Source organism: Acanthaster planci, unplaced genomic scaffold (genome assembly GCF_054643075.1).
Source record: "Acanthaster planci isolate LZ-2023a unplaced genomic scaffold, COTS_SCS Contig22, whole genome shotgun sequence".
NCBI classification, from domain to species: domain Eukaryota; kingdom Metazoa; phylum Echinodermata; class Asteroidea; order Valvatida; family Acanthasteridae; genus Acanthaster; species Acanthaster planci.
In genome coordinates, this window is record NW_028257646.1 from 47822 (window position 1) to 75323 (window position 27502).

A 27502-nucleotide genomic window follows, 5' to 3' on the forward strand; every position below is an offset into this window, starting at 1 on the left:
GACCTTTATAGATATTCAAATGGTTTCAACCCCCTCCCCAGCTTTTCAAATTTTAATGGCCGTGCAAGTCATCCCCCCACCTTTCCCCATCCTCATCGCCCCCTAATTTCTGACACAAATTGACAGCACTGGTTTCCCCGATCTCTGTCGTTTGGCACGACCTTCGATCGCGGAATCTGCTTGAGCCGAATTTCTCTTACGAATTCATATCTCTCCAAACTAGGATTTCTTTATCTTGACAGCAGGGAAGGTGACATTATCAACTCGGTCTATTATTACTACCGCAGGTGTTCAGTCCACCCTTTTTGTAGTTATCAGCAGGCTCTACCCATGTAAACAGTGTTGGTCACTCACTCAGGCCTAGTTGGTTAAGAGGCAACTTCACAGAATCAGGTTTGCACTGATCGGGGCATGTTGGCATCAGTGTCAGCGATTAAAACTGAAAAATGTGGTTTCGAAATGTCACGTTCATACGTGGGGTGGTGAAACCCTACGGTGGTGGGTACACAGAGGGATTGATTTCTCCGGCGATTAAGATACTCCCAGTGAAGATCAAGAATCGGCACAAAGAATTACTCTCACTGTATATTAGAGTTGATTTATTTCTATTCGAAATCAAGTTGAGAATCCAAAATTCAGGACTTTCCCAGTATTGAGACTGAGATAATTTACACAATTGTGGATACTGGTACTCATAAATGGAGTTCACAATACTATGGATTGATTGACCAGTAATGAATAGGCTTGAGCTTATGTTGTGATAATTGCAAGAATGAAAAGTTAAGGCAGAGCCAGTGGGCAAAGGTCACTGTGCTACCTGCTTTCTCTATAGAGCTAATTCACCTTTACGTGTAAGACCACACAGTGAAACTTTTCAAAGACATGTACTAGTCGTCAACCCATACATAAAACAGTCGTTGCGCTTCGTGCATGTATACAAGTCGCATGGCCAAACTTTCCACCCAGCTTTCACGACAAAGCAACAAACAAAACCACTCCAAATGACGAGTTTTTGACCTGAGTGAGTTGGAGCCCACACTTAATTGGCATACGTGTGCTACGAGGTAAATCCGTCAATGCGAACGGGCCAAAACTGTGTATAACAATTAATGAATGATTAAAAACTACAAAAGTTTAGGACAAAAGTGAACTTACGTTTTAAAGAACAAACTCTGCTACTAATAGAGAGAGGCAAATCGACACATACGCCACGGTAAAGTACGTCGCGTAAGCGTTCAAGATTACGCTCATGTCTGGTTCGAACTAATGAACTAAAACCCGTTGTTGCAGACTAATATTTATAAGGATACGGCTATAGCTATAGCTACCTATAAGACAGATGCTCCAAATCCCTGTGTCACGATGGGGAAGGTGTTACCTTGATAAAAACTGAACTCAGATCGACTGATTTGCTGTCTGAGTCCAAGTCCAAGTCCGTAAAAATCGGACTCGAGTCCGGACTGACTGGAGCCCTCCAGCACTGACACATAACCATCTAAATTAAATAGAAAGAAACGTCCGACTCGGAGTCCAGTGTCACAACCTCTCTATCAGTCCCCCGGTTTTCATTCATAAGGGAAGCCGGAATTTGGACTGATATTGATAGCCTGGATGCCTCATAGCGAAGCTGCCACAACCAATTGAAGTCACATCACACCTGAAGCAGGGAGTGTTGTCACAAGGCTGTTCACTCGCTCGATCCAAGAGTAACCATAACAGGTTTGCAGTCGTACCTGCAGATAGTAGTCACAGGTTTGTGTTTGCTCGAGAAGTATAGGTTGCCATTCCAGTGGATCACGGACTGACGGTGAGGTTATCTTTCCATTTCACGGGAGATTTGTATATTGGGCTAAGAGCAAAAAACGTACCAAACCGTAACTCTTACCTAGCACCTTCTGACAACCATGCTCCTCCGTAGATATCACTTGGGTCTTACCAAATCATGTTATCCCGATAAAATAATTTGAGATTAAAAGCTCCTTAACATTCTAAGCCCTAATGCCTTTCAGCGATATCATTTAACACCATTCATATGCATGTTGAACCTAAATTATCAACAGTGGCAAGGTTGATTCCAGTATACATTCATGAGAGAGAAACGGCATTGCTTGTCTTATTAATCCTAGAGATGACTTCCCACGTCGACCCTCCACCGAGCTGGGAGGAAGTAATCGGCCCAGCGGAGGAGCAGGAGGTGGATGGGCCAGCAGAGCTCCCGCTCCCCGCACCCAGCCGGCGAGCTCTGATCTGGAGAAACCGACGATATTTCATCGTGTTCCTGGTGCCTCTCATCTTGTGCCCAATACCAATCGTTTTTAACGAGCCGGTAGGTTTTGTTGTTATAGCTATTGGATAACATGGTGATTTTTTTTTCTGCAAATACTTGTCGAAAAATGTTGTCGACTTTGAGCGTGTAATCAATCCTGCTTTTTCTCTTCGTATTTTTTTGGGGGGGGAAGACTTCGTTGCACAAAGGCAACTCAGCTCCCACCCTTTCCTTATACGAAAGTACAGTTTTTGCGAGTATCCTTACAGCCCATGATAGACTGCGGACCACAGCGAGCCGTGTTTACTAAAACACTTCAGTGGTGCGTCACTAAAGTCAAACCGTACTATCTTTTTTTTTAATGTAAAACTTCGTGGACTTCGCTCTTTACAAACAAATTGAAGCCCCAACGCATGGCTTATCATATATCAAACAATATGAATAACTTTGTGGTCCGGTTGTTTCAATACACTCCCATGTTTTTGTATTGATTTTTGTTGCATGTTCAAATATGTACATTATCCTAAGTGCATCATGGGCCCCAGCCTGATCATACTTTTTAAAAGAACTGTAAATCACTAAAAAGCGGGGCTGTTTTTATTCATTTTTCTAAAGAAGGGTTGAGCCAGGGATGCAAAGTGGGCAGTGTCCCCCAAGAGGCGTTTGGTGCTTATAAAAATACAAAGACAAAACGGAGGGGTTTTGAATACTTCGTCTCTTCCTCTTAACGTCTGTAAAACACCCCAAATTCAGATTCTTGCCCAAACTACATAAAGAAACTTCTGTTCAAGTTTAATATTTTTAAAAAATGAAACAGAAATTTTAATGGGGCAGAGTTGGGAAAGGAATAGATTCTCAATTCGATCAATTATTTTCTACTATTGATCTCATTCATAAAAACAAGTTGCAGTAGGCCTACAAGTATACCTTTGATGCCCCGCAGATCGGCTACACGGCCTATAGCATCCTGATCATGGCTATCTTCTGGTGCACGGAGGCGATCTCTTTGGCCGTGACGGCTCTCTTACCCCTCGTCCTCTTCCCGCTCTTTGGGGTCATGCCGGCGAAGGATGTTGCAGTCCAATACTTCAAGGACACCAATCTGCTTTTTTTCGGCGGCCTGATGGTGGCTGTGGCCATCGAGGACTGTAACCTGCACCGAAGGATCGCCCTGGCTGTCTTGATACTGGTGGGGTCCAAGCCAAGATGGTGAGATGGTACTTTTTGTTGTAGAATATTTTAACGCATTTTCATTTCAGATTTACGAATACCGTATGATTATTATATGCGAGTCCGAGAGAAAAAGATGCTATGACGTCACGATTGCAGTTTCATTGCCACGTTTGACGATGCCAAAGTTAATTTGCTCACACCTAACTGTTGCGTCAAAGCATTTAAGGTGAAATGTCCAACTTTTGCCTTTTTTCCCCATAGAATATAACCTTTTCTCCCAAAGAATATAAACTTTTCTCCCTTTTAAATTTTGTCATTTCCATTCTATGAAAGGTTTTTAGGGCAACACGTCCAAAAAGTACACACTGAAGCAAAAATTAGGCTGCCAAGCTGACATGTGTTATTGAACCATTTTTCTAAAAAGACCGAAACAATGAAAGCAGTGTAGCTTGAGGGGAAATCAGTCCCTCTCACTCGAGATGGAATCCTGCTGTTGTAAGTAGACAGAGCCAAGATGAAGAGGGGATAATCGGGCACGATAGAAACACCATAAATGGTGTTTATGCACCCTGGCCTCTTCAGACTCGACCATGATCAGGAATACTGATGAGGGGAAAATGATTTCCACTCATTTAGAAAAACAGTCAAAGTCCAGTCATGGAATCTGACGCTGAACACGAGATGTTAGGTCCTCTGTAAGATTGCTTGATGGAGTCGGTCGACCTGATCTTGTAGTCGTACCGCCAAGATGGGAACCGCTGATGTTCAGATGATTCCAGATGCGTTGTTGTCCAAGTCGAAGTGTTGGTCGTCGGGTTATCTGGGAGTTGTCTGCTCTATCCAATGCTCAGTTCCTGGCCGGCTGTTTCGTCTGAAGACAAACCAAGATTCAGTGGTGATGGAAACTTTCAATCTCGACTCTGGCCACAGTGGACCACTAACAGGAGAAAGTTCGAAGCAGTGGTGGAGGACTCGAGTTCGGACTTAGGGACTCGTGACTCGGCTTGACTCGGACTCGGCTAGTGGCTGACTCAGGCTACTTACCGGACTCGAATCAAGTCCATTCAAAAACTACTTTTAAAATTCATAAATTTCATTGGAAAAAACTGTCCGCATCTGTTGTCCAGAATTGTTTGGCTATGGCCCATCATTTTCGGGTCGAGGATAAAGGCAAGCATGTGTAAAAAGCGCGTATTCCCGTTTCGACAGAGTTGCCTGTGCAGTGCAGCTTAAAACATTTTTCATGAAGGATTGACTTACTTGCAGTTAGTCTTCCTCTTGTGACGTGTGCCAATCATCATTGCACAACAGATTGAGGGTGATAGTGACACCATCAAATTCCTCCATACGCATTTAGTGGATACTTCATGAATGATCCCTTTTAAGCTGTTATGTAAATATAGAATGTTCGGATTAAATTCAGTACACAAAAAGTTTATTCATTATTTTGGAATCATTGGACAGGTGAACATTTTTGGACAAGCTAGGACTGGCACAAAGTTTTTATGCACCTGACTAAATGAAACCGCGTAAAGAAATAAACAAAGTTGACTTGTGTCCTGTCCATCTTTTTGTACACAAATTCATAGGTACATGTTCTGCATATTCTGTGCACATGCACGCATCACGTCTTGCCCTCACCGCCATTTCATCAAAACATGCCCCTGTCACAGATAATCCGTTTTGGCTTTACAACAAGGCATCAAGAGGCAGCCTTCGAAAAGAAAAATGCAAATTCTGTGGTAAGGTGTGCACAGAGAAACAGGGAGCAACTTTGTGTGGCACCTTCGGTGGAAGCATCCTATGGCAGATACCCTATGCAACTGAAAATTCTTGGATAGTTACTTATATAAGAACTGATCCTGCTCGTCAAATTTCGTGCTGAAACAGAAAGTTTTGAATGAATCATGCTCGGGGCACAGCGGTGTATACCATGTTGTTGTGTTGCCAAATGACCTTAATGTTCTTCAATTCAAACAAAATCTTTGGTGTGTCTGGGATTTGGGCTCAGGAGGGCAATATTGGGACTCAGACTCGACAACATGGATTCGGACTTGAGCTGGACTCGGACAAGAATGGACTCGGGCTTGGCTTGGCTGGGACTCGGATTAGATGGACTCGACTCCATCACTGGTTCGAAGTTTGTCCTTATTGCTGACACCACCTTGACATAAATTGTACTCACAGCCAAGCATGTCTCACGACTCGTGGGCGCACAGAAATGGTCTTCTTGTCAGCATGCCGTCGCTCCGGTTTGAACGGTGATGCCCAGGAGATGGAATCAGACTTGTCATCCCCCCTGGTCGCTGATGTCCACGGAGTCATCGTCCTCAGCCCTGGCCGGGCCCTCAAAGCTGAAGTGTAGCGTGTCACGCTGGAGGTTGGCGTAGTTATTTCTTCGCTCCTGCTCCAAGATGAGATGGTCCATCTGGCGCGACATGCTTTTGACTTCAGCCAGTAAGCCGTTGAGCTCCTCTCCGATGTGGATCATCTGGGTGACCTTTTCCACCTAGAGTTCGCTCTCAGGTTTGCCAAGAGCCAGCAGGATCTCATTGCCGGCTATCTGCGGAGTTGGAGGGCAGATCTTAGTTCTGAGAAGGTTTGGCAGGGTGTCTGGTCGATCAAGCATCAGATTTACTTTCTGCTCAATGGTGACGTTTCCCTTGTCAGTGATGTTAATGACTTCCAAACTTTCTACTGGTGACGGGCTCTTGGAGCCCTGGGTAACTAGGTAGTCTCCCTGTCCGGACTTCACTCGAACCCCAGCTATCCGGTTGACAGACCACATGGACCCCCAGTGTGGGCGGGCAGTCTCCCGATCCCCACGACCGAAGATGTTATAGCCGGAGGTACACGGGGCCTGTGCTCCCAGAATAGCCGCTTCCATAGTCGGCAGACCCCACAAGATTTCTGATCTGCATTCTCAAATTTTCGCTGCTGATCGGAGCTCCGGATAACGCAAAATACTGGCGTTTGTTGAGTGTCAGTAGTTAATAATAGAATGGGCGCTTTGCTATTCGAGTTACACGCTTGTTGGCTGACGGGCGCGGTGTTGTGACGAAACAATGACCTTAAATAATGTTATTAGTTTGTACTGAGTTCATACGTTCTATCTACTCTGCTTTGGTCAGGAATTTAAACATTAAATTTTTGGCCTTGTTCAAAGAATTCTATTATAATAATAATTATCTGTGGTGTTTCTCTTGTAGGATGATGTTTGGATTCATGATTATTACAGCGTTCCTGTCCATGTGGATCAGTAACACCGCCACCACTGCCATGATGTTACCTATTGCGCAGGCTGTGCTGCAGCAACTCAAAAGGGATAATCTGAAACAGGTGCTTCTTAAATCCTAGAATAACATAAAGTTGGAAGTAATGTTAGACAGACAAAAATTAAACAGTACACAAATTATCTCTCTTTTTAGTAATCTTTTTTACTATTGCAAGTACCTGCCCGTTTCTAATTTTTGTAACCATGGGATATGGCGTCTCGTCCATGCACTGGTGTAGGAACTTCTTCTGTTTTCACATCAATTAAGTTGATTTACTGCGATCAATTCGTGTAAACCCCCTATTCAGAAGTTTAGCTGAAAAACAACGATAAAGCAGTTCATGAACATGATCATTGCAGGACACGGATAACATTGAAAGTGTTGAAGACGTTACTGCCAATGAGCGGAGCCACAGCAAATCTGAGGAGGATGTTGTTATTGAAATGGAACAGATTCAGCCAAATGGTACTTCAAGGTAGGCACAAGACTGCGCTCATCGCAAAGTATGGCTATGCACCTTTCATTCAGATTTGTTTTCAGTCATGTTTTAAAAGCTTAACCTGTAATTCATTAAAACTGTTTCTTTTTCCAGGACCAGGTTGCATTCTCTGAAAATGAGCAGTCAGAACCTCCAGGAAGACAATGAGCAAGAAGCCCGATATAACCTTATGTGCAAAGGCATCGTGCTGTGCGTACCTTACGCCGCCAACATCGGTGGTACAGCCACGCTGACAGGCACAGGTCCAAACCTCGTGATGGCCGGTCAAGTCAGCAGGTTAGTAAGTCCCAGATCCGGGAGGAATATTGTGTATTAATCAGACGGACTACACCGTCATGAAGCGTGCACTTTTTTGACCCGAATAAACGTAAAAATCGCTGTAAGGAATTGGGCTGTAGCTATAGGCCTTGTGTTTGCAGGGAGAGCAGAGAAATCATTCTGGTAACGGCTAAATACAGTTCAACATGATGGCGTTTATTTTGTCAAAAACACCCCTTTTTAAGCTGCATGCGTTGTAATCTGTCTAAGTTCAGTAGCTGTCAAGAAAACCAACAGACCAAAGGACACAGTCAGCAAGCTCAACCGGTGATCATGATTATCCCTCTGGACGAGTGCAAGGCTCAGGAGAGCAAAATCTTTGATCACCATGGTCAGTGCCTCCTGATTTCTTACGATACCCAATCCCAGCTTTACACGAATCTCTGGCACAAGAGATTTTCAGTAGGGAAAAATCTGGAAAACTGACTTGCCATTCCTGGCCCCCGGCAATGTTGTGGTCGCGCTCTCAGCGCTGCAGCTGGTGTGACAGATCTGGCAGACGGTACGAGCTGGGTATTTCTCGATGCTTGTACATCCCACAGTTTGTTCGGGTCCGAGGCTGAGGTCAACTTCGGTGAGTGGATGATGTATGCCACGCCTGGTATGCTGCTCTGCCTGCTTCTGACCTGGATCTGGCTGCAGATTGTTTACGTGGATCGCTGGTAAGTGCCCCCGAAGACAGTTTTTCTTTGCATGAATTCAACCACTGATATAGAAACATGAAGACACAATTTTTGTTTAAGTTTAGAATTTAACTGGTAATAAACCCCATCCTTTGATCTGAATGTAGTTGCTTCTAATGCAGTCACCATCATTTTTCATTTTCCCAACACACTCGGGCTTTCAATCCATTCTAGACCCAGACCTGCCTGAAGTCTTATTTGGCGACCAAGTTGAAATGTGTAATTGTGATTTTTTCACTCTTGATTGCTTTCTTGCCAGGTGCTGCCGGAAGTTAGGTGGTGAACTCGACCACAAAGGCGCTGCCAAAGTCATCCGTCAGGCGTATAAGGACCTCGGGCCCATGTCGTAAGGAGTTAAACTCCGGTCTTTATAGTCATTTGATTTTCATTTAATAAAGGGTATCAACAACCAACAAGAAATAGTTACTTCAGTGCCCTGTCTTTAACTCCAAACTGAAAGGGAAATATAAGCCTTACGTGTTTACACGTATTCAGCTTTAAGTCAAGCTATTTACGTGCTTCCCCGACGCCGAGTTACCGTCGACCCCTTGAATATTTTTATATATGTCCATTACATGTCCTTTCCTGCCAGGTTTGCCGAGGTGGGTGTTCTGTGCCATTTCGTGCTGCTGATTGTTCTGTGGATCACCCGTGAACCAGGCTTCGTGACTGGATGGTCTGTGCTCTTTCTGGAAGAGTAAGTCAGGACCATTTAGGAAACTTAAGATAGGCTCCGTCTAACACCTCGACATCTGCAGCTTTTGCATTATTGCAAAGACTTTACATCAGAATTGCAACAAAAGCAAAAGGAAGCAAATCAGGGGTTGCAGTTATTACAACTGGGCCTGCGTCAAGAGACTAAGTCTTTGTTTGGTAAATCCCGTATGTTGCCTAAACTGGTGGAAGATCATACAACACTAAGCTCTCTGAGACACTTTCTGAAGCCTTGTTCATATTTGAAGGGAATGCAAAGGTGAAACAAAATTGAAGTCGCGAGACACCTGCTGTGGCACAATCTGCTTGTGTTTAAGCGTGTTCAACTCTTGTAATTTCGCAGCGCGAATTGTTTGATCTGATGTCACATGGGAAGATATCTCGGAAGGTGGAATTCGATCTTCCCTGTTCACAGCCTTTGAACCACTTTTAAATCCCCAGCTATGTGACCGACTCGACTACAGTCTTATTTGTCGCCATCCTGCTTTTCGTGTTCCCGTCACGAATGCCCAAATTCCTGTGCGGCCGGAGCTCCAAAGGTTAGCTACTGTTGAATTTGTCATTCACCATTTGAACAATTTGGTCGTTCATAGAAGATGTAATCAGACACTGCAATCACTGATAATGACTTGCCTTTAATTTCTGTAGTCGGTTCTTAGACATTCAAATTATTAGTATGAATTAAGCATTCAGACGGTTATTTCATCAAAACGATGGTAACTGAACATTTTATCATATAACATTGCTTGGATTTTTGACATTTTCTGGTAAATTAGATTATCTAATGTCACTTTTGTGTAACGTATGTAGCTGCATTACACAAAAGATGCATCATTATCAGAATCCAGTATGGGACGGTCAGGTTGTATCGGTCATTGATACTAGCAACTGAGATTTTCCTCCAGCGTGACCCAGGTCCGGATCTGTCCTGGGACTATTCATAAATATAGTTTATAAACTGTTGGCGTTACTCTTGTTTTCTTGCAAGATAACTTCCCGAGACTTTGTACTCACTCCCAGTATGTCATGTTGGTGGATCCATTTCTTTTTGGGCGAACACTTTTGATTTTTTTTTACATATGTATGATGCAAAATTTTTTTACGTTTTGTATAACGACACGATAGTTGAATGTTCAGCAATTGTATTTGTCTTTTATTCTTCGCAGAAGATTTGCTGGAAGAAAAAAGTCCCTGCCCGGCCCTTCTTGAATGGCCGGTTATTCATAAAAAGATGGCTTGGCTCGTGGTTATCCTCTTAGGCGGAGGATTTGCACTGGCCGAAGGATGCAAGGTAGAGAGTCACAGTGGCCAGTGGTGATCGGTCACACTGATCGGCAAAGGTCAAATTCATTTTCTGGTTATAGCACTCCAGTATGTATAGTTATACCGATGTGGATGAACCACGGAAATCGACTTTGAACGGTACCTATACGGTGGGCTGTGCCAAGTTTGATGCTCGGTTGCGCAAGTTGTCACCGGTAGCGAGATCTGTCCACGATTAAGTCTCTCTACCTATTCTCAATTTGTGGAATATTTGGAATAAAAACAGGCTGTTGACGCTAGACCTTACTGGCTCTGTATTTTGATCCATTGTCCAACAATTAGGTGTCGGGTCTGTCAGCTTGGATAGGCGACAAGTTCGCTGTATTAGATAGCCTCCCTCCCTTTGCCATCGCGTTGGTGGTGTCCGTCATCATAGCCGGTTTCACCGAGGTCACCAGCAACGTGGCTACGGCAACCATCTTCCTGCCCATACTCGCCAGCCTGGTAAGTTTGGCACCCTGTAAGATTGAACTGGTAGAACGCCTTACGCTAGCGTCTCCTTTTGTGGACGTTCTGAGTGTACGATTTTTACAAACGGGAACTGATGGACTCTGTGATCGTTCTTGTACTTATCAAGGGAACGAGTATCGGCGTCAATCCACTCTTCTTGATGCTACCTGCCACCGTGGCCTGCTCCTTCGCTTTCATGCTGCCAGTGGCCACGCCTCCTAATGCCATCGCCTTCGCCTATGAGCAAGTCACTGTCATGGACATGGTAATTATCTCTGGTTGCTACATATTTACGGCCTTAGTACACCGGAAGAGTTCTGTTGAGTCCCAACAATGAAGTAAAGGGGCAACAGGATGGAAGTTTATACACTTAAACACACGTGTTATCATTCATGTTCCCGCTTATCGATTGTACATAATCGGAGTGAAATCCATACTCTTTTTATGAGTTCTAATACTGCAGACGTTTCACAGGTGTTCTGCCCTTCTCAGAGAAATGTAAAGTATCACAAATGAACACATCTCTCTAGCAATTCTCTCTCCTTTTAATTCACGTGTTTATATGCTGTACAATAACAGACTTCAGTTGTTCCTTGTGTTGCTTCAATTAACAAAGTATTGTTTCACATTATATGCAAATCAGTGACGTAGAACTCGTGCTCTGGAAAATGTGGGCATGACCGTGGATAGCCTCTCGTTTCGTTCATCTTATCATACTGTTAACCTCTCTCCCAGGTGAAGACGGGTTTCATGCTAAACGTTATCTGCGTCTTCGTTGCCAACGCCAGCATCAACACACTGGGCATGTGGATCTTTGATGTGGGCACGTTTCCCGATTGGGCAAAGGTCAACGTTACAGCTGCCTATTAATAACTTCATGGAGTGGGACTCCGCCTGTCGCCATACAGGTTCAGTGACAAAACAGACTGGCAGAGTCCTGACCATGAGCTGATATTTCATAACTATACTTATTAAAAGTTTCATAAGGTGGGGTCTATAAGTTTGACAGGTGAGCAGTGTTGAGCATGCTGCAGATCGTCGTTAAGGACTTGAAAGTCGTGAGAGTGTATTGCACGATACGTACAGGAAATATTCGAGTATTCTTAGGTAAATATCAAACAACGCGCTAAAACATAATATAAAAACAAAATAAAAATACAAAAGTCCTGTTAAAGTATACACAAAAGTAGCCATTTCAGATGAAAACCAGCCCTGTACGGATATTGTTGACGGCGAAGAAGATACCTATTACATAAGATGATGTCAGCATCTTGAATTAAAAAAAAATCGCGGTGGGCGCGGGAAATGTGAGAGCAACGCTGAAAGAGCGACTTTTTAAAACTAATTTAAAGATAATGGATGGTCTCCCATATCCATATCTATTCTTTGCTGTATGAAACGGGAGATATATTTTCTCTCTTCACAGAGAGGTTTTTAACGCTGTAGTGTTCTTGAGGATCAGTATGTACAGGTTGAGGCAGCCGACGCACGCCCCATACTTTTTCACCAATATTCTTTTCTTTTTTTGAATTTAAGTTTGACTTCTTTTTTTTCCGTTTCTTCTACGTCAGCTATATATTTAATTACTTTATAAAGGCATGAATGAATATCCAGATGAATAAATAATTTGCTCATCTGTGCTCACAATATATTCGGTTTTCACCCCCAATGTCGACTTTCCCGTTTGTCAATGCCGGAACTCGTTCCCTGACAGCTCGCGTACAGTTTGTATTGTCTGTTTTGGCGGGGGCTGGATAGGCCTATTAAGTGCATTCTCACCGATTCTTAAATATCTTGGACTTTGAAACAGCTTAATTGTGTTGAAAGCCCGATTCTTCGCAAAACAACGCTTTTCCTCGGTAAGAGTTATATGGAGAACATGCTGGTCTACGGCAAGTGCCGTTTGGCAACACGTTATTAGGTGTATTCACGCAAAGACCTTACTCAAAAGTGATGCGCTTTTGCACACATTCAGTTGAAAAATCATTAGCACTGAGAGTGCTTCACAGCGCCATTACTGTTGCTTCAAAATGTTTTTCATATCTGTCTGTGTGTTATCTTCCCCCTTTCACTGAGATCAAGAAGAGGTCTGCGAATTTACGCTAAAAAATGTTTAACACACAAGTTATGAAACGGAAATCTTTGAGGCCTTGAACGCAAATTATATTCTTGCAGAAGATTATCGCGTGTTTAAGCCAGTATACCTTCGGTCAGAGTTGTTTCTAAATTCGTCATGTTAGCTAAGACTGTTACAGAGGGTTTGCTGCTCTTGTCCAACTACTTTTTGCAATTGCACTTTTACTTGTGTTAGTACATTCGTGTACTTTAAAAGCCAGTGTCACAGTCTTTTGAACCAAAAGGAAGGTTCTACCACCCTCTGTTGCATATTTAATCTTTACAAGTAACGAAATAATTTTATCAGTCCTGTGCCTGCGATAACTGAGCTCCAATCCACACGGATACATGTGGATAGGTCTTCAGAGACAAAGCTTTTGTTGTAACGTTTCTACCAATAAAGAGCGAACGTAGCAAGTACTGATCAGCGTCTGATATGATTGAGAATTATGCAATTCCTGACAACTACCCTAATTTCCTCCAAAATCTGTCTTCCATAGAGATCATGGAAATCCACCATGCAAATTTCCCGAGTGGTTGGTGCAAAGATTGACAAACGCCACAAACTATATAAGCAACTTTCCTCGCAAGTTCCTGTATTTACACGAACTGAGGTGGTATCTGCTTCATCGACGATGAAACTCTGGTGGCGAAAGACAAGATGAGACATGGAGGTAGAACGTCAGCGCTGGGCTTTCCTTCAGAGAAATTGGTCGCATTAGAGCGAAAATTCCGGTCAAACATAGTATATCATCTCTGGTTTTTCATTAAGCTGCAGTAGTCGCATTTGAACGCTGCGCATCTCGACCACGAGTCTACGAACTTCGTTGTGGAAGCGAGCGCTCTCCCGCCTCTCACTGTTACTGCGGGAACGTCTGGCCGACCCGCAGCCAGTGCGCATGGGGGAATACCGTTTTATTGCGTCGTTCTTAATGCATCGGTTGGGTCCGTCGATGGAGGACACCAGCGTGTGTCGCCGGGGCATGCTGCCGGACGACAGGCTCTTGATTAGGGGCGGGTGTCGCCTCAGCGGCCTGGTCATCACCGGGTTCTCGTGCAAGTGTGGGAGGTAAGGTCTAGTCGGGTTCTGGAGGCACAGCTCGGCGTGCTGCTGCTTGGCTGACCGGGAAGGGGACGGGGTACCAGTAAGCTGGTCCTCGTCACCAACGGAGCTCTGGTTCTCGTTCAGATCGGTCGTGTAGGTGCTCACGCTCCTCGAGTCCAAAGAATGCCGGCCGGAATCGTCCCTCTGCAGCAGGCAATGCAGTTCCACCTCGTGCTCAGCACCTGTCACGTGGTTCTGGTACGGGGGCTTAGCTGGTTCGGTACCCTGTATACTCGTCTCCGGCAGGTGCAGCAGCATGTACATGTCTTTCTGTTGGCAGAGATCCCCAGCCCATTCTCTGCTGCTGTCGCTGCTGTCACCGTCATCCGACCTACTGAGGAGTCTCAGCTGGGCTTCCAACTCAGCAATACGATTATCCAGCTGTCAAGGTAAAAACGCATGCAAATTAATCGCTAAACATTTGTAATGTTAGGATTTAATTGTAAATTCAAGTCAAATGAGCATTTGGAATTGCAATTGGGATGCTCACCTTATTTTTCTCTTTCCTGAAAGCCCTGGCCTGAACCTCGGCCCGGTAGAGGGACTCCTTCATCTCCGTCGTCTCATCTGTCACAAAGCGTCTCGTGCGACCTTTGATCTCTAACCCCACGGATTTCGTCACGGGGTCACTGCCCAACCGCACGGCATGTATGGTGTACACCTGAAAATGAGAAAGGTTTAGTATCAAATAGTCTATCAGTTAAAACAAAATTTGAAGATGTCACTTCAAAGCCATTCTACTATATTACTCCCCAAGACAGGTGAGAATACAGTGATTGAAGTATTAAACAGAAAAAATAATTAAGGTTTCCTTTGAAGCCACTTCAAGGGATAGTGTTAGTTTTTTTCTTAGATCGTCATCTGGCATGCTGGTCGTGACGACGACCACAAACCCCGTCTCACCTTCGGCACAAACAGGAAGCAAAGGGTCATAGTGGTGGTGATGCAGATGCAGACGGTGACTAGAACAAAGGATGTGGTGAGCTGATCACCACGAGTGACGAGGTTAGAAACCACTACGGCAAGAATACTCATTATGGTCACGTTGTACACGCAGACCTACCGACAGATTGAAAGAAGATGACTACAGATGGAGAAAAGGATTTACATTGTTTTGTGATGGGAAAAACTAAGTACTTTGAAATAGTTATGCTGATGTCTATATTTACTGTTAATCAATGGCGTCTTCAATTTGTCGACAATGTTTCCGATGGCGAGAAATCAATTTTTGTTTTTTCAGTTTGAACTGTTTCATTTCTGACTTACTGCTATATAGTGCGAATCGTTCAATGCCGGTATTTTGACTTTCCTCGTCTCCCAGCCAAGAAACAGGCCGAAGAGTAGAAGGAGGCCCTTGTAGGCGTACACCGTGCCCAGCCAGATGCTGAGATTCTCTGACCGGCACACCTCCAAGATCGGCACGAACGCTACGGTGTCGTTTGACGACTGGTAACAAAGGAGAAGACGAAATAAGGGCGTGATAGGATGGCTTGAGTTGCGAGAATCTCCAAGGGCACTTGTGTTGATGTAAAGGACGCCCTCTCATAAGTGACAGCTAAATGTTACTCGTAACAATTGATTGTGAAAACCTACTGCATATGATAGATTCGGTAAGTTCTCCGGATTTTTGAGAGGACGTTTCTTGTCAACTCTATCTTTCCATGAGAAGTCAGTCAAAATGAACGAACTGAGAAAATGAAATGTAACATTTGTTGAATTTTTGTTAAAGTTATACTCGACTAGGTTGGACTTCGTGTTTTTTCTATATTAATAAGATTTCTCTCCCTTGGTCTGGTCAAGAGACCGATAGAACCATATCGGATGGCCAGTTATACATGTCTAGGCAACTTTGTGTAAAAATGGAGGCACCCTTTATGTCAGTGCGAGGGGCACTCCTTAAGCTTAATCGTAGATGTCCTAAGTTCCTTGTCTCTTTTAACCTCCGTTCAAGACCTTGCAGCATATGGCCCCTGCATACCACTTACACACGACCACATCTCCTACACATTATGGCGTTCATCCAATCCTGACGGATGTAACGAAGACTAATGGCACGGATTTGGCTAGAGCACAAGCAAAGAGATGGGAGATATGAAGCGCGAAATGAACCAAAAACGCCCATTATCTTGACGAATTACAGTCACTGTGCCGGCTGTACTTAGGCAACGTTAATCAGTTGACGACGAAGGCATACGGCGAGTTAGTGGCCAAGTGCATGATATTTTTGTTAACAGTACATGATTAAATATGGGCCCTGATAAAAATCTGTCGCGACGCGCGAGTCCCGGGGGAATTGTTAAAGTAGGTCTATAAGCTGGTTCTGTTTTTCGTAAAATGGTAGGTATCCTCGTCATTTCATTCCATGATATAGGTACTTTGCAGTTCCTTCGTGTGTTGCTTTGCGGACGCTTCGATTTCTTCGTAGAAATTATAAATTGAGACGACATCTTGGGTAGCAAATTTTGTCTAACGTCGAATTACCTCTAAAGGGAGTCGCTCTTCCACTCTGATCATGGGATCGAGGACGCTCCAGAGCGTCAAAATAATGATATCAATGATTAGTAGAACACCAATCATCAGGAACAAAGTTGACTCGTGAAGCATCTGCGAGTGCAAACAATGATGAATATGAACCGTAAAGATGTAACAGCAAGTCAGTGTTCACATACAAATATAATGAATGTTACAGATGCAGGTGTAAAAATGAATTCATCAGATGAAAGATTGGACGTTTTCACTTGATACCGAATGAGATTATTCTTTTCAATGAACAAATCTTAATTCTTTTTTGTAAAATTAAATCCATGCCTAACCGGCATAAACTGTGATTAAATCCGAGCTATAATAAACCAAAGCATCGCTAAGGGTTCAGAAATTCCTGTGACTAATTAAGTAGAGCTGTCATTACCGTGGAAAAAACACTGCAGCATTGCGGTGCATGCTTGTGACGAATAATTCGATGACAAGTAAGGGAGGACCCTTCAGTCAGATGACAGGGAAATTTTCTGACGTTGTCGAATACAATGTATCCCCAGTAAGCCTCCGTGTAGTTTAGCACTAGCCTTTCAAAATTATCTGCTGCTGATTAAGGTAATATCCTTAAAAAGACGTATCCTTAACGACGTACCTTTCGTTTAATGACGCGGCTAGTAGCATGGGTAATTATGTGATATACCCGATACGTCTTCACGAACATGGAACCAAACGCAAAGGAGAAACCAACCATCAGGAACGCGGCACGGATCTGGGGAAATGACAGATTAGTGTTATTTTCAAGAAATGCAGTATAACAGTTCTGTAAGCGGTTGATTCAATCCATCTTTGATGGGGCACAGTGCAACCAGCACCATTACAGAGGTTGTTGCGTATTGTCAATGGGCACTTTTGATGGGCTGAGCGCACCCGCTCAATAATGAAATGCTCGAAAAAGAGAAAAGATGTATCATTATTGAAATGACGAGATCTTATTTGATGATAGGGATGGCGGTAGGAATACAATGGATTTCCGTGGCGTGCATGGTACCCACCGTGCACATCGGACTGTAGGCCTCTATTCCAACTCTCTCCGACTCTAGGCCCAACATGATGACCGCACAGTACACCATAATGCAGCCCACTATTGTGATGTTGTTAAGGTTAGGGCTGGACAGCTTGATGAATCTTCACAAGAAGATAAAAGACATTAAATACAATAATTTCATATTTTTCTTTGATTTCTCCATTGCTAACTCTTTGTATAGTCGCTAACAACTTTAAATTAAATTATATGCGTCATCGCCACTCGGCATAATATTCATATTTCATCATGATCATGTTAAAACATGATACATACAAATAGTTTTTATACCACAGCATCAATTCAAGGTTTTCCCAATTATTTCAAAACTTTCCAATTACAAAATGTTTCTTACTTCGTTTTCCGGTATCTAATATTAAAGAGTAGAAACATAACGGCAAGTAGCATGCCACACGCTGCCAGCGCCGTGGTGGTGATATACGCAGCGAAGTTTATTCGAAGTCTCTGGTCAAAGACGAGTAACTTATCCACAGGGACAGTCCCTCCTAGAATGAACAAATACGAGGCGTAAGGTTTGCAGGAAGAGTTGTGTGGTATATGTGGACTTAACCTTAAGTGCCGGTTGAAAAAATCTAGGTTTCCACTCGCGTAGTTTGACCTTCCAGCTGGCAAAAAATACTGAAAAACACAAATTGCGTAATACTGATGCCACACAAATTTGTCTTGACCATAACGTAAAAATTTGATACAACGATTAAATATTAAGTTTTAATTGACGACTAAATAATTTTCTTTCAACAATCAAATGTACAGCAGTGTCCCTTGAAAAGGTGTCGTGCATGTTTTTTATTCGAAAACTCCTTGGAGATCTACTCCTGTCATTTCGGACCGAAGGCAGCATACCGCGCATGCACGGTCCCTGCTCTCTGTCGGGAAGCGCATTCCGATATCGAATTAAAACCGGTATTTTTCATCTTCTTTTCCCTTGTTGAGTCATTTTTTTGCCCGGCCTAATCCTGATGAGATTTTTTTCTATACGTCTGGTTCATCCTCCCCAGTCATTCATGCATTCTGGAGGACGCTACTCGAGATGGTGATGAGTTAGGGGAAAGATGGATCTTGTCAGGGAGAAGACCGGGACGGTGACTGTGCTTCTTTTTAATTTGGAGACAAGCCTGTGCAGTTGAAGCCTTCACAGTGACGAAAATCAAATAGCTGTTTCTGTTTGCTCTCATTTTCGATTAACTACTTGCTTGTACATCCTTCTTTTACAAAGAACATTTGATTTGGGTTCTTTCCCACGTTTCGTGTAGTCTGCTTTCTTAGCGGAATATTCCAAATCACGTTTTGAATCACCTTGTTTTTTTTAAATTTTAAAGCGTAATATAAACGTGCAGCGTTTGTAAGATAAAATGACGAGGCACAACACGTCTTATTTTGGATGTTAACATGATTGTGTTCCTTGGCAGTTGAAAAAATGTAAAGAAATTCCGAAGGAGCTTTTATGGCACGAGCCATCTCGTTATCTGCTTGCACAAGGCTATTGACAGTCTTTCCCACGATACATATCTTTTCCTGACAAGGTATCCACGAATTGCGGTGTCTGGGAATGCCCCACTTTGAAGCTGATGTGCCCCAAAGCCGGGTTCACTATACTCTGTGTTCACCCAAATAGGTCAGCTTCCGCCTTCCTTTGTGAGCGGGATGGGGGATGGGCCCCATAGTTTTTGTGCAGAGCAATAAAATCCTTCTATTTGTGTCGATTTTTTACCGAGACTTGCTGCCATCTATAGAGCGAGGTCCTGTCACCCGAGTGATGCACTTTCAGCAGATATTCCCCGTGGTTTGAAGCCGGCAAAGTCACAAGGAGAAACGATGTTATTTTTGAAAACGGAGCATTCCTTGCGATATTTGCCTAAGCAAGCAGATAATAACGCTAAATGCATGCGCTCAGAGACCCTTGAGTGACCAGACACGTCATGCGATACCTGCTTTCATGCGGCAATAACAAACCCGTCACTAATTCATTCTGGTGCTCGGGGTTCTGTCTTGGGTGCTCACAAAAATGGGTTTTTGGTTTCTCTTGCCCCCTTTGATCCGTTTTCCAGAGCTCCTCACAACGGCCAGAGACTGCATTGCTTGAGTTACGCGACCAAATTATCAGTGTCGACAGTTTCATCGCTGACCCGTGAGTGCACGACTTTGCTCCGTCGGGGATTTGCGCGGGAGAAATGCTATATTAAACATCAATGCTGTGAAATGACTGGATGCACAAAGCTTGTTGGCGGATCTTTTGATAAGAGGCGCGTATGCTTTAATAAAGTGGTTGAACTAAGCCTTTTCACTGTGACAGCATTTGGACTCAACCCGATTAACCAAGGTTGCAAGAAAATACTAAAACAGAGAAGTTGTATTTCATCCCACGTGGGTTTTCATTACTTTTGTACTTTGCACTCTAGGTTTGTGTAACATCAACGACCCAAAGGCTGTTGGGTACTTAGGTATCCATGCATAAAAAATAATTTACACGAAGTTTTTAAGGACAGATGCACGCTCCACGCAATGTATGCAATGCGTTTTGCAGTACGATACATCTACAGTGATTATTTTCACGTAGTCGCAGATGGTTTTGTGTCCCTTTTTCAATTAATAACATGTCTCCCTGCATTATAAACGTCTCTATGTGATTTTTGCGAAGCACGCTTTTACAGTGAGTTGTCTGCAGAAATTTCAACTGCCAGTCATTCTCTCAATGCACACGGCGGATCGATTTCATTCTATAGACAAACCACACCGGGCTAACACCGGCACAACACTGAACCACCTGCGCAAATATACACATAAAGCTAAAAAAAATCTCATGAAAGGTCAGACAGTTTCTTTCAAGCCAAACCTCTGGTAGGCCAAACTAGCGGCTGAACCCTCAACCACCTGGACGATATGCGTTTGCACCTCTATCGAACGATTGCATATTCCATGGGACCTCTGTAAGTAATAACAAATCAGTCAAATTGCGCACCCATTTTATGACAAATATTTGATAAATTATCAGTGTGTCTCATGTATATCTGTTTAGAAACAGTAAGTACCCTTGGCTGAAATGTTTAGTTTGTGTTCAACCTCGTGCATGCTAGTAAAGCTCTTGAGCAAGGCATTAAGGTGTACAAATTTTCGTTTTGTTCACACACACAACGACGACGACGTGAAACTTTGCGCATGGCGATCGTTGGCACTAATTTAAACTCTGCATGGCAGGTGTGACAGTCATGCTCTGTGTGTGACAAAAATCTTACCCTCCCATTGGATAGGCGTCAAATCCTGTCCCTCCAAAACGAGGCGTCTCTCTTCGGGGAAAAATAGCGCCACCAACCTCATTACACCACCTGGAATGAGCGAAAGGCATATTAAGGGCGGGGCTTCAAGTTGACAGCAGGGCGGTCCCAGGCCAAGGGCTAACTTGGACCCAAAGGAAGACAGTTGTTTAGGTCAAAAGTGAAGAAATACAGACACACACACACAAAAAGCAAAACAAAACTACCCCAACAACCCAACAAACAAATGAACAACCCAACAAACCAACCAACCGACCGAACGACCGACCGAACGACCGACCGACCGAACGAACGAACGAACAAACAAACAACAAAAACATTTCATTTCCAACGTTTCATTTCAATCTTAAGTTTGATGGTGCAACCATTAGGAAACGAGTGTACTACGTATTGAATTAATGTTTAACATTAAGTACACAAAATGTAGTAAGTGGAAAGGTTTGCGGTAGCACCATGCGAAGGAATATATCTCTCATGAGTATGTGTGGTTCTGAAAAGAACCGGGAGTATACTGTGGGTCTTTAACCACGATTAGCCTGAAATTTCATCTACAAAAATGTCTCATGTCTTTGTTTTTTATATTGATGCCCGTTATAAAGGCCTCAGTACATCCTCCCCTACCCACCCGTAAACTGGGCGGTTTAACCCGTAATAAAAGACGATTCACCTTGATTCTGCCGATATGTCGTCACTCCGTAACGGTCCGGCCCCTTGAATCTGATTGGTCCCTATGAGAAGCAATACCATAGTTATCACACAATTCCATGTAAATGAAAGAAATTATAATTTCCGTCCCATCACTGGAAAAAGGTCATTTTATTCATTACCAGTACCCTGTGAGATATGAGATAATTAATTTCGGTGAATTATATTTCTCCAACATTACCGACACTCCTATAAATCGTATATCGGACACGATGTCCGCGTAGAGATCCCTCATTGGCCTGTTGTCATAAGTGAAGCCAGTCCCCCAGCGGCTCGCGTTGGCAATACTCGTGCTCTGATTGGCCACCTCCGTCCTGTTCAAATGATGCATGGCGGACTTGATGGTAAGAGCCATGGTCCAGATAGCGTCGTACGTGTTAGGGGCCTGGCTACCAGCGGAACGCACACCCCTCTTCAGCATCTCTACCTCAAAGGCGTGCGATGTCTGATGATAAAGGATAGATGTTTCTTGTTAGAAATGCATTTTATGATTTTACTTGGTTGCTTCAAAATGGAGCATTAGAATACAATAGAATATAATTGAAAAAAAGTGTCGAATATTAACAGCAGAAACTGAGTTTTTAAACCCGCCGGTGACAGTGCACCGTGGGTCATTGCAGCCGCATAGAATGCCGGGGCTAAACTTAATCCAACCATTCAACAGTGCTCAAGACGGCATCAAGCATGCCTTTTCTCCCCCTACTGAAGTGGCTCTCGTGACATCTCGTGTTTAGATGAATGATTCATTCGCGGGCGAGCTCCAAATTAGCGTGGGAAGTGCCGAAATGCCCGTCTGAAAACATAACGGGCGCGCCGTGTTACGCACCTGAATGCCATAGGGGGAAGAGCTTTTTACATGTCTAAACCTCCCACATAATGCAAGCATAGAGTGGCAAAGGCTATATGGCCGTATTTTCACGTTTGGGCTGAAAACTAATGAATGGCATTGCAGGAGTTTTGTAAAAGAGGCGAGGCACTTATTCTGTTTCAGGCGACATGTAGTGATTTATTACTGTGATTTTTTTCTTTACTGCGAGCCATTTATTGAATAATCGAGGTACAGCTGTAATGGATATCGTCTGTGCCTGGAGAAATGTGTTAAAAACCAGACCAGATGTACAAGAAACTAGGGAAATTTGATTTAAAAACTGGTTGAAAAACCGAATACTCCACAGTCCTCAGGGGAAATATAAGAACTGATCGTACCGTACCCAGGTTTGTAGCTCTAAGATAAATACCCAAGTGTCGATTCCTGTATCGATTCCAGGTATATTAAACCAACATGCGATCGGAATCGATTTTTTTCGAAACTCTGAGAAGTTGAAGTGTTTGTACTAGTAACTCGAGATATTGGTGCTCTTGACACCTGCAAAGCGAGATTACAGTAATTGCTGTATGTTAAGTGAGCTACGTATCGATAGTATACATAAAAGTCTGCCGTCTGCATTTCAGATGTCCACTGCCATCGCTTTCGGTTATTTTTGCTCTTTTCCTCATTTCTCTGTCGCTCTCATTAGTTCTTCTGTTTCCATCAGGTTCACCCACATACAAGCAAGAAGACTTCCAGGAGCAAGGGTATTGAAACAGAAGCAGAAGTGGGATGAACTCACAAGTCCCGAGATGGAACTTCGGTTGTCAATATTGATATCAAGGCTGTCGATGGCAAAGTAGCCCTCCGCCACTTCGGCTAAGTCCTCCGCAGAGCAATCCGTGTCCGCTTCGGCCCGCCACCACTCCCTCTGGAACCAGCCCGGCAAAATCCACACGTACTTGGGCCCGTACATGTTGATTTTGTGAGCCTAGTCGGAAACAGACAGGAAATTGAGGAGCAAAACTAATTAAATGGTCTTTTTTTTAAACAGATATCTAGTGCAACTAAAGTTCCTCGGCAGCACCAATACGATGTTAGTTTGTCAAAAATTTAGCTCTTATCAAGGAAATATATTGATCCCCCATACCACTCACAAACCTGACCATAAACTACAGGGACAGAGTCTCTCACCTCACAGAAGACAGCTCTTGCCGTTCTTTCTTGAAAGCTACCTATGATTATGCGTGCATCTTGTTCCTTTAAAGACAAAACACGATTTGAAAAGTGAAACTAATGCCTTTTATAGGTTAACATTTGATGTAAAATGCGTGTAATCAGGAAGTTCTGTCATGCTTACTTTATGAGCGGTATGCTCCAAACCACTCCCATCTACCATTCTGATCTAGAAGTTCGTTGCCACTAACTTCATCGATGCACTCTATATGTCAACCTACCAACTCACAACTCGTAATGATGTAGACAAAATCGAATTGCCGGTACTTTTGCTTGTTCCATCCATCATTCACAAAAGAAAACCCCGCTTTTCTTGCAATTCAACCTGTGAACGCAAGGTAAATCTATGTGGGGTACATGTTGCTTGTGGAAATCATGTGAATACTGCAACTTCCAATTTTTTTTTCAAAATGATGGATACCTCCATTTTAACAAAAAGCGGGCCAAAATTCAACCCAATTAAGAACAACCGAAGGAAATGTGTGCTTTCCATTCACACTCGGCTTCCTCATAGCGCAGACGTGATTTGTTCCTCCGTTAAGCACCGCTGACAACGTCTGGACGGGCCTTACGGCACGAGCCTCACTCCGCAACACAAGAAAACAAGGCGGATGACGCTCCATTGAGGGACAGGGGATTTCGTGCCGATACCAGGCAACCCTCGACACCGCGCTAGAGGTTTTTTCTAGAAACACGGTAGCTCCTTATCGGGTAATTGCTGCCGTTTGATTATTGCCTAGGTGATGAGGGAGCCGTCGCCTCCCTCTGCGACTCCTTCTGCTACTTCGCTGGTACCTGGCGATGACAACTTCCGATAAATTGTGCTAAAGTCCACGTTAACATAATGCGTGCACGTTGTAGTGTTAGATAATGATTTTTCCCATTTTCAACGTCATCTTCCAAAACAAACACTAATAGCACCATCTAATGTGACCGAATGTCTTCATTGCTTGAAAGGATATCTGGAGTATGGAATAAAACGAAGCACATCAGCCTTAGATAATAACTACACATAACCTTATATAGATTTAGGTGGTAGATCTGATCTATTTTCAAGTACGCAAGAAAAATTACCCTAGATTTCTGATTCATTCTTCATATTAATGTGCATGATACTTTCCGGGCATTCATTTCATTAATTTAGTCCAAAGTGATACGTAGATCATTCTTCCATTGTATACGATTATCCCTGCACGCCTGTCCGGTTGTGTTTTCAAGGGAGTGGCATGTTTGCTTCGTTTCCAGCTCATGTTCCGTAAAAATGCGTAGCAGTGGCAGTGCACTGCCACGAATATGATACGCTCCAACCACTGAGATCCGTCAAGAGACGGTATCCGCCCTCCCAGGGCAGTGCATCGTGGTATCTAGGAAACCCTGCACCTCACCTGGAGTTGCTGCATCTTGGCTGCGAGGTCGTCCTCTGTGTTGAGTGAGGCCGAGATCGTAATGTTGCTCGACGATTGCAGGTAGCGTGTCAGATCGGAGAGTGCCTTCAGGGAACAAATCATAAACTTTACGAATAAAAAAAAAAGAAATACGCCATACGTTCTGCAAATGACGGAACATCACGAACCCCCGCACAACCCCTTAAACAATGGCTTCTTTCTCTAAAATTTGATATTTGCACACCGGTAGCAAATAGGTCATAGCTTTATGCACGGCCACAGACGTGGTCGTGCTTGGTGAATATAGCGGATGCCCCTAAGCACATTTGAGAATACTACCCAAGCTTCGTGTGTATATATTTGCAGTCTTTCTCATTTCTGAATGTCGGCAGGTATAGTGCCGTCTTAGAGGAAAAGCCAGGGCCTCTTTCAGTCGTAAGTCGCCCACGAGTAGTACTTATTCGAACAGCCGATCATTTTGATTTAACTGAGCCAAAAAATGCATACATTATACGAATTAATATTTGAGATTCATGGATTATCTGATACAAATACAGATACAAATGTATTCTTCGTAGCTGCCTGATCGTCGTCGCGATAGTAGCATAGCAAGTTGAATTTGTCAAACCCTGTGGTTTGCCACCTTAATAACACTGCAAGATCGAGTTGCCTACGGAAAAGCGAAAACTCAACTTTTTTTTCTTCTTATATGCTTGAATCAACATACCCTAGCATTCCATATGCCAAATAACGAAATGTCACATTTTAATTTTTATCTTATTCTGTATTGGGAATCAGATTTGAGATATTTACGAATAAACTGATCATAAAATGCATAACTCATTGAGATTTTTGTTGGGACTAGACTGACACTTTTCTGGAAAAACAGGCATTAATTATGGAAATATGGACACATTTTAAAACATCTAGGAGCAATCGCGTAATCTATCATTGAGCGAAGTAACGTAACCACTTTATTAAGGGCTACATATATGTTTTCAATCCCTCATTAATGTGTGTACGAAATCCCATCAACAGTACATACTTCACACGGGCAATTTGAAGCAGTAGGCTCAAGTGAGACAAATGGCGTGTGCGTGCACATTCCGGCGGCGCACGCTCGCCAAAGGCCTACGCAACCCCAACCCACACAACACTCTGCAAAGGTATGACTTACCGAGATAATTCCCACGTTTTGAAGCCTCCCCAGGGCACACGATAGGAGATAGGGTGATATTTTGATTGTCATTTTCACACCAAATGCTGTGATCCCTGGCATTGATTGAGGTTCTGAAAAGTGGACAAGCTTGTCCCGGTTTATTTTGGGGTCGGGAAACCACAAATGAGACCTCACACGCCGGGCAGCTCATGCCTTCTCGCGTCATTTTTTGCCTTTATTTCTCATATGGCGGAATCCAGATGGAAACCATCAATGCTTGAAGCAAATCACGACTCCTTAGAAACGCAATCCAATTTGCAATTTAATGTAAGTTTTCCCCTTTGTTAGTCTTCGTATTATTTTAGTTAGTGACGAGCACCCTCCTTCAAACAAAAATATACAGTGTATAATGCACCATTCGGCCATTTGTGCTTGTCTTGACTTTAATATGGACATTTTGGCTTTTCAAAGATCGCTTTTACAGCTTAACGTGATCTTGTCTTGATATTTGCATTTTAAACAGACTAACTAAAAGGTAATGAGCCTTTATCGTTTAATATGACGATATCAAAATGAATTTTACCAGATTGTTGAAGGGGAAGGCCGAATTTAGCCAAGTTAGAAACAGTATACAATCAATATTTGAAATGTGTTTTCTAACTGGCCATACCGGGGTACCTTTTTTCATGAATTAGACTCGTATCGTCCCCCACCTTAAGGTTACTTCAATTTGATCTACATCTTGGTTTCTCTCGAGGTACTTTCACAATTACCTGATGCAAAGGAGAAAGTCCGAGCAAAACCCACAGATGCTTTGGTGGGTTTTGAGTTAAAACCATACCAAGCGGAACATACGCTGTGCCTGCTCAGAAGCAATCGAGCAACACCTGGCTTGAGACTTTCCGATCCAAATCCATTATATCAGAGTGAGAATGTGCTATTGTCGCAACGTAGACTCGATGGACGGCAATCAGGTTTTGAATGAGTGATCCACGACTACCCAAATCAAATGATGTAACACCACAGAACACCTGGTCAGGTTGATGTGGATTTAGAATGAAAACAAATATGAGTCCCTGTGGTTTTCCACCAGTTATTGTATAGGCCTATATCAACTAAGAAATCTAATATAAATAATAAAAAATAGTGCTTATTCACATGTTCCTTTTTCTCCTGCCTATCTAAAGGAGCGTACACTTTTTAGTCGGACCTCTTAAAGAGGAGATCGGTGACGTTTCACTTTAGGTACGGATGTGACGCATCCAATGACACATGAAAAAAAGGAATACAATTCTTTAGCGGCGCGTTATGGGTCTGTATACCGTTGGCTTAATTAATGAAATAAAGGCGTACCTATCGTGGTGCTTGCGCCCCACACGTCAAGACTTGTTCCAAGGGAATAAGAAAAATGAAAAAGACTGCTAACGCTAGCCTAAATC

The 27502-nt window shown here is 43.3% G+C and overlaps 3 protein-coding genes and 1 long non-coding RNA gene across 7 annotated transcripts in view; 2 read left to right on the top strand and 2 right to left on the bottom strand.

Moving 5' to 3' along the window:
- The first annotated feature begins 105 nt into the window (after window positions 1-105).
- Window positions 106-12350, top strand: LOC110977022 (Na(+)/citrate cotransporter-like). 2 transcript variants are annotated; one of them, XM_022230779.2, is made up of 14 exons: window positions 106-1807; window positions 2127-2326; window positions 3210-3475; window positions 6649-6778; window positions 7074-7189; window positions 7307-7489; window positions 8074-8193; window positions 8474-8560; window positions 8807-8911; window positions 9370-9467; window positions 10095-10219; window positions 10534-10695; window positions 10829-10966; window positions 11437-12350. In XM_022230779.2, exons 2-14 carry the CDS (start codon window positions 2129-2131, stop codon window positions 11569-11571), a joined length of 1863 nt encoding a protein of 620 aa, XP_022086471.2. In that variant the 5' UTR covers window positions 106-1807; window positions 2127-2128; the 3' UTR covers window positions 11572-12350. The 2 variants fall into 2 exon arrangements, with proteins under 2 accessions (XP_022086471.2, XP_022086472.2); XM_022230780.2 differs by having other exon boundaries at window positions 106-1752.
- On the bottom strand, window positions 3852-6671 carry LOC147795464 (uncharacterized). 2 transcript variants are annotated; one of them, XM_087131867.1, is made up of 3 exons: window positions 5625-6671; window positions 4700-4825; window positions 3852-4310 (listed from the first exon to the last, which is right to left on the bottom strand). In XM_087131867.1, exon 1 carries the CDS (start codon window positions 6324-6326, stop codon window positions 5949-5951), a length of 378 nt encoding a protein of 125 aa, XP_086987993.1. In that variant the 5' UTR covers window positions 6327-6671; the 3' UTR covers window positions 3852-4310; window positions 4700-4825; window positions 5625-5948. Both variants share the same exon structure in this region, with proteins under 2 accessions (XP_086987993.1, XP_086987994.1).
- LOC110977020 (gamma-aminobutyric acid type B receptor subunit 2-like) overlaps window positions 11227-27502 on the bottom strand; it is a 53245-nt gene continuing 36969 nt past the window's right edge. For both annotated transcript variants that reach the window (XM_022230776.2, XM_087131865.1), the window contains 14 exons: window positions 24905-25009; window positions 23478-23543; window positions 23086-23274; window positions 21657-21920; window positions 21438-21498; window positions 20732-20821; window positions 17833-17983; window positions 17449-17581; window positions 17049-17165; window positions 16403-16525; window positions 15188-15367; window positions 14825-14980; window positions 14412-14582; window positions 11227-14302 (listed from right to left, as the gene is read on the bottom strand). In XM_022230776.2, the coding sequence (XP_022086468.1) occupies window positions 13553-14302; window positions 14412-14582; window positions 14825-14980; window positions 15188-15367; window positions 16403-16525; window positions 17049-17165; window positions 17449-17581; window positions 17833-17983; window positions 20732-20821; window positions 21438-21498; window positions 21657-21920; window positions 23086-23274; window positions 23478-23543; window positions 24905-25009 (2556 nt within the window). In that variant the 3' untranslated portion in view covers window positions 11227-13552. The remainder of the gene's footprint in view (window positions 14303-14411; window positions 14583-14824; window positions 14981-15187; window positions 15368-16402; window positions 16526-17048; window positions 17166-17448; window positions 17582-17832; window positions 17984-20731; window positions 20822-21437; window positions 21499-21656; window positions 21921-23085; window positions 23275-23477; window positions 23544-24904; window positions 25010-27502) is intronic.
- LOC147795465 (uncharacterized) lies at window positions 14788-16785 on the top strand. The gene is made up of 2 exons (XR_015423870.1): window positions 14788-14926; window positions 15243-16785. It is a non-coding gene; the product is annotated as an uncharacterized LOC147795465 (long non-coding RNA).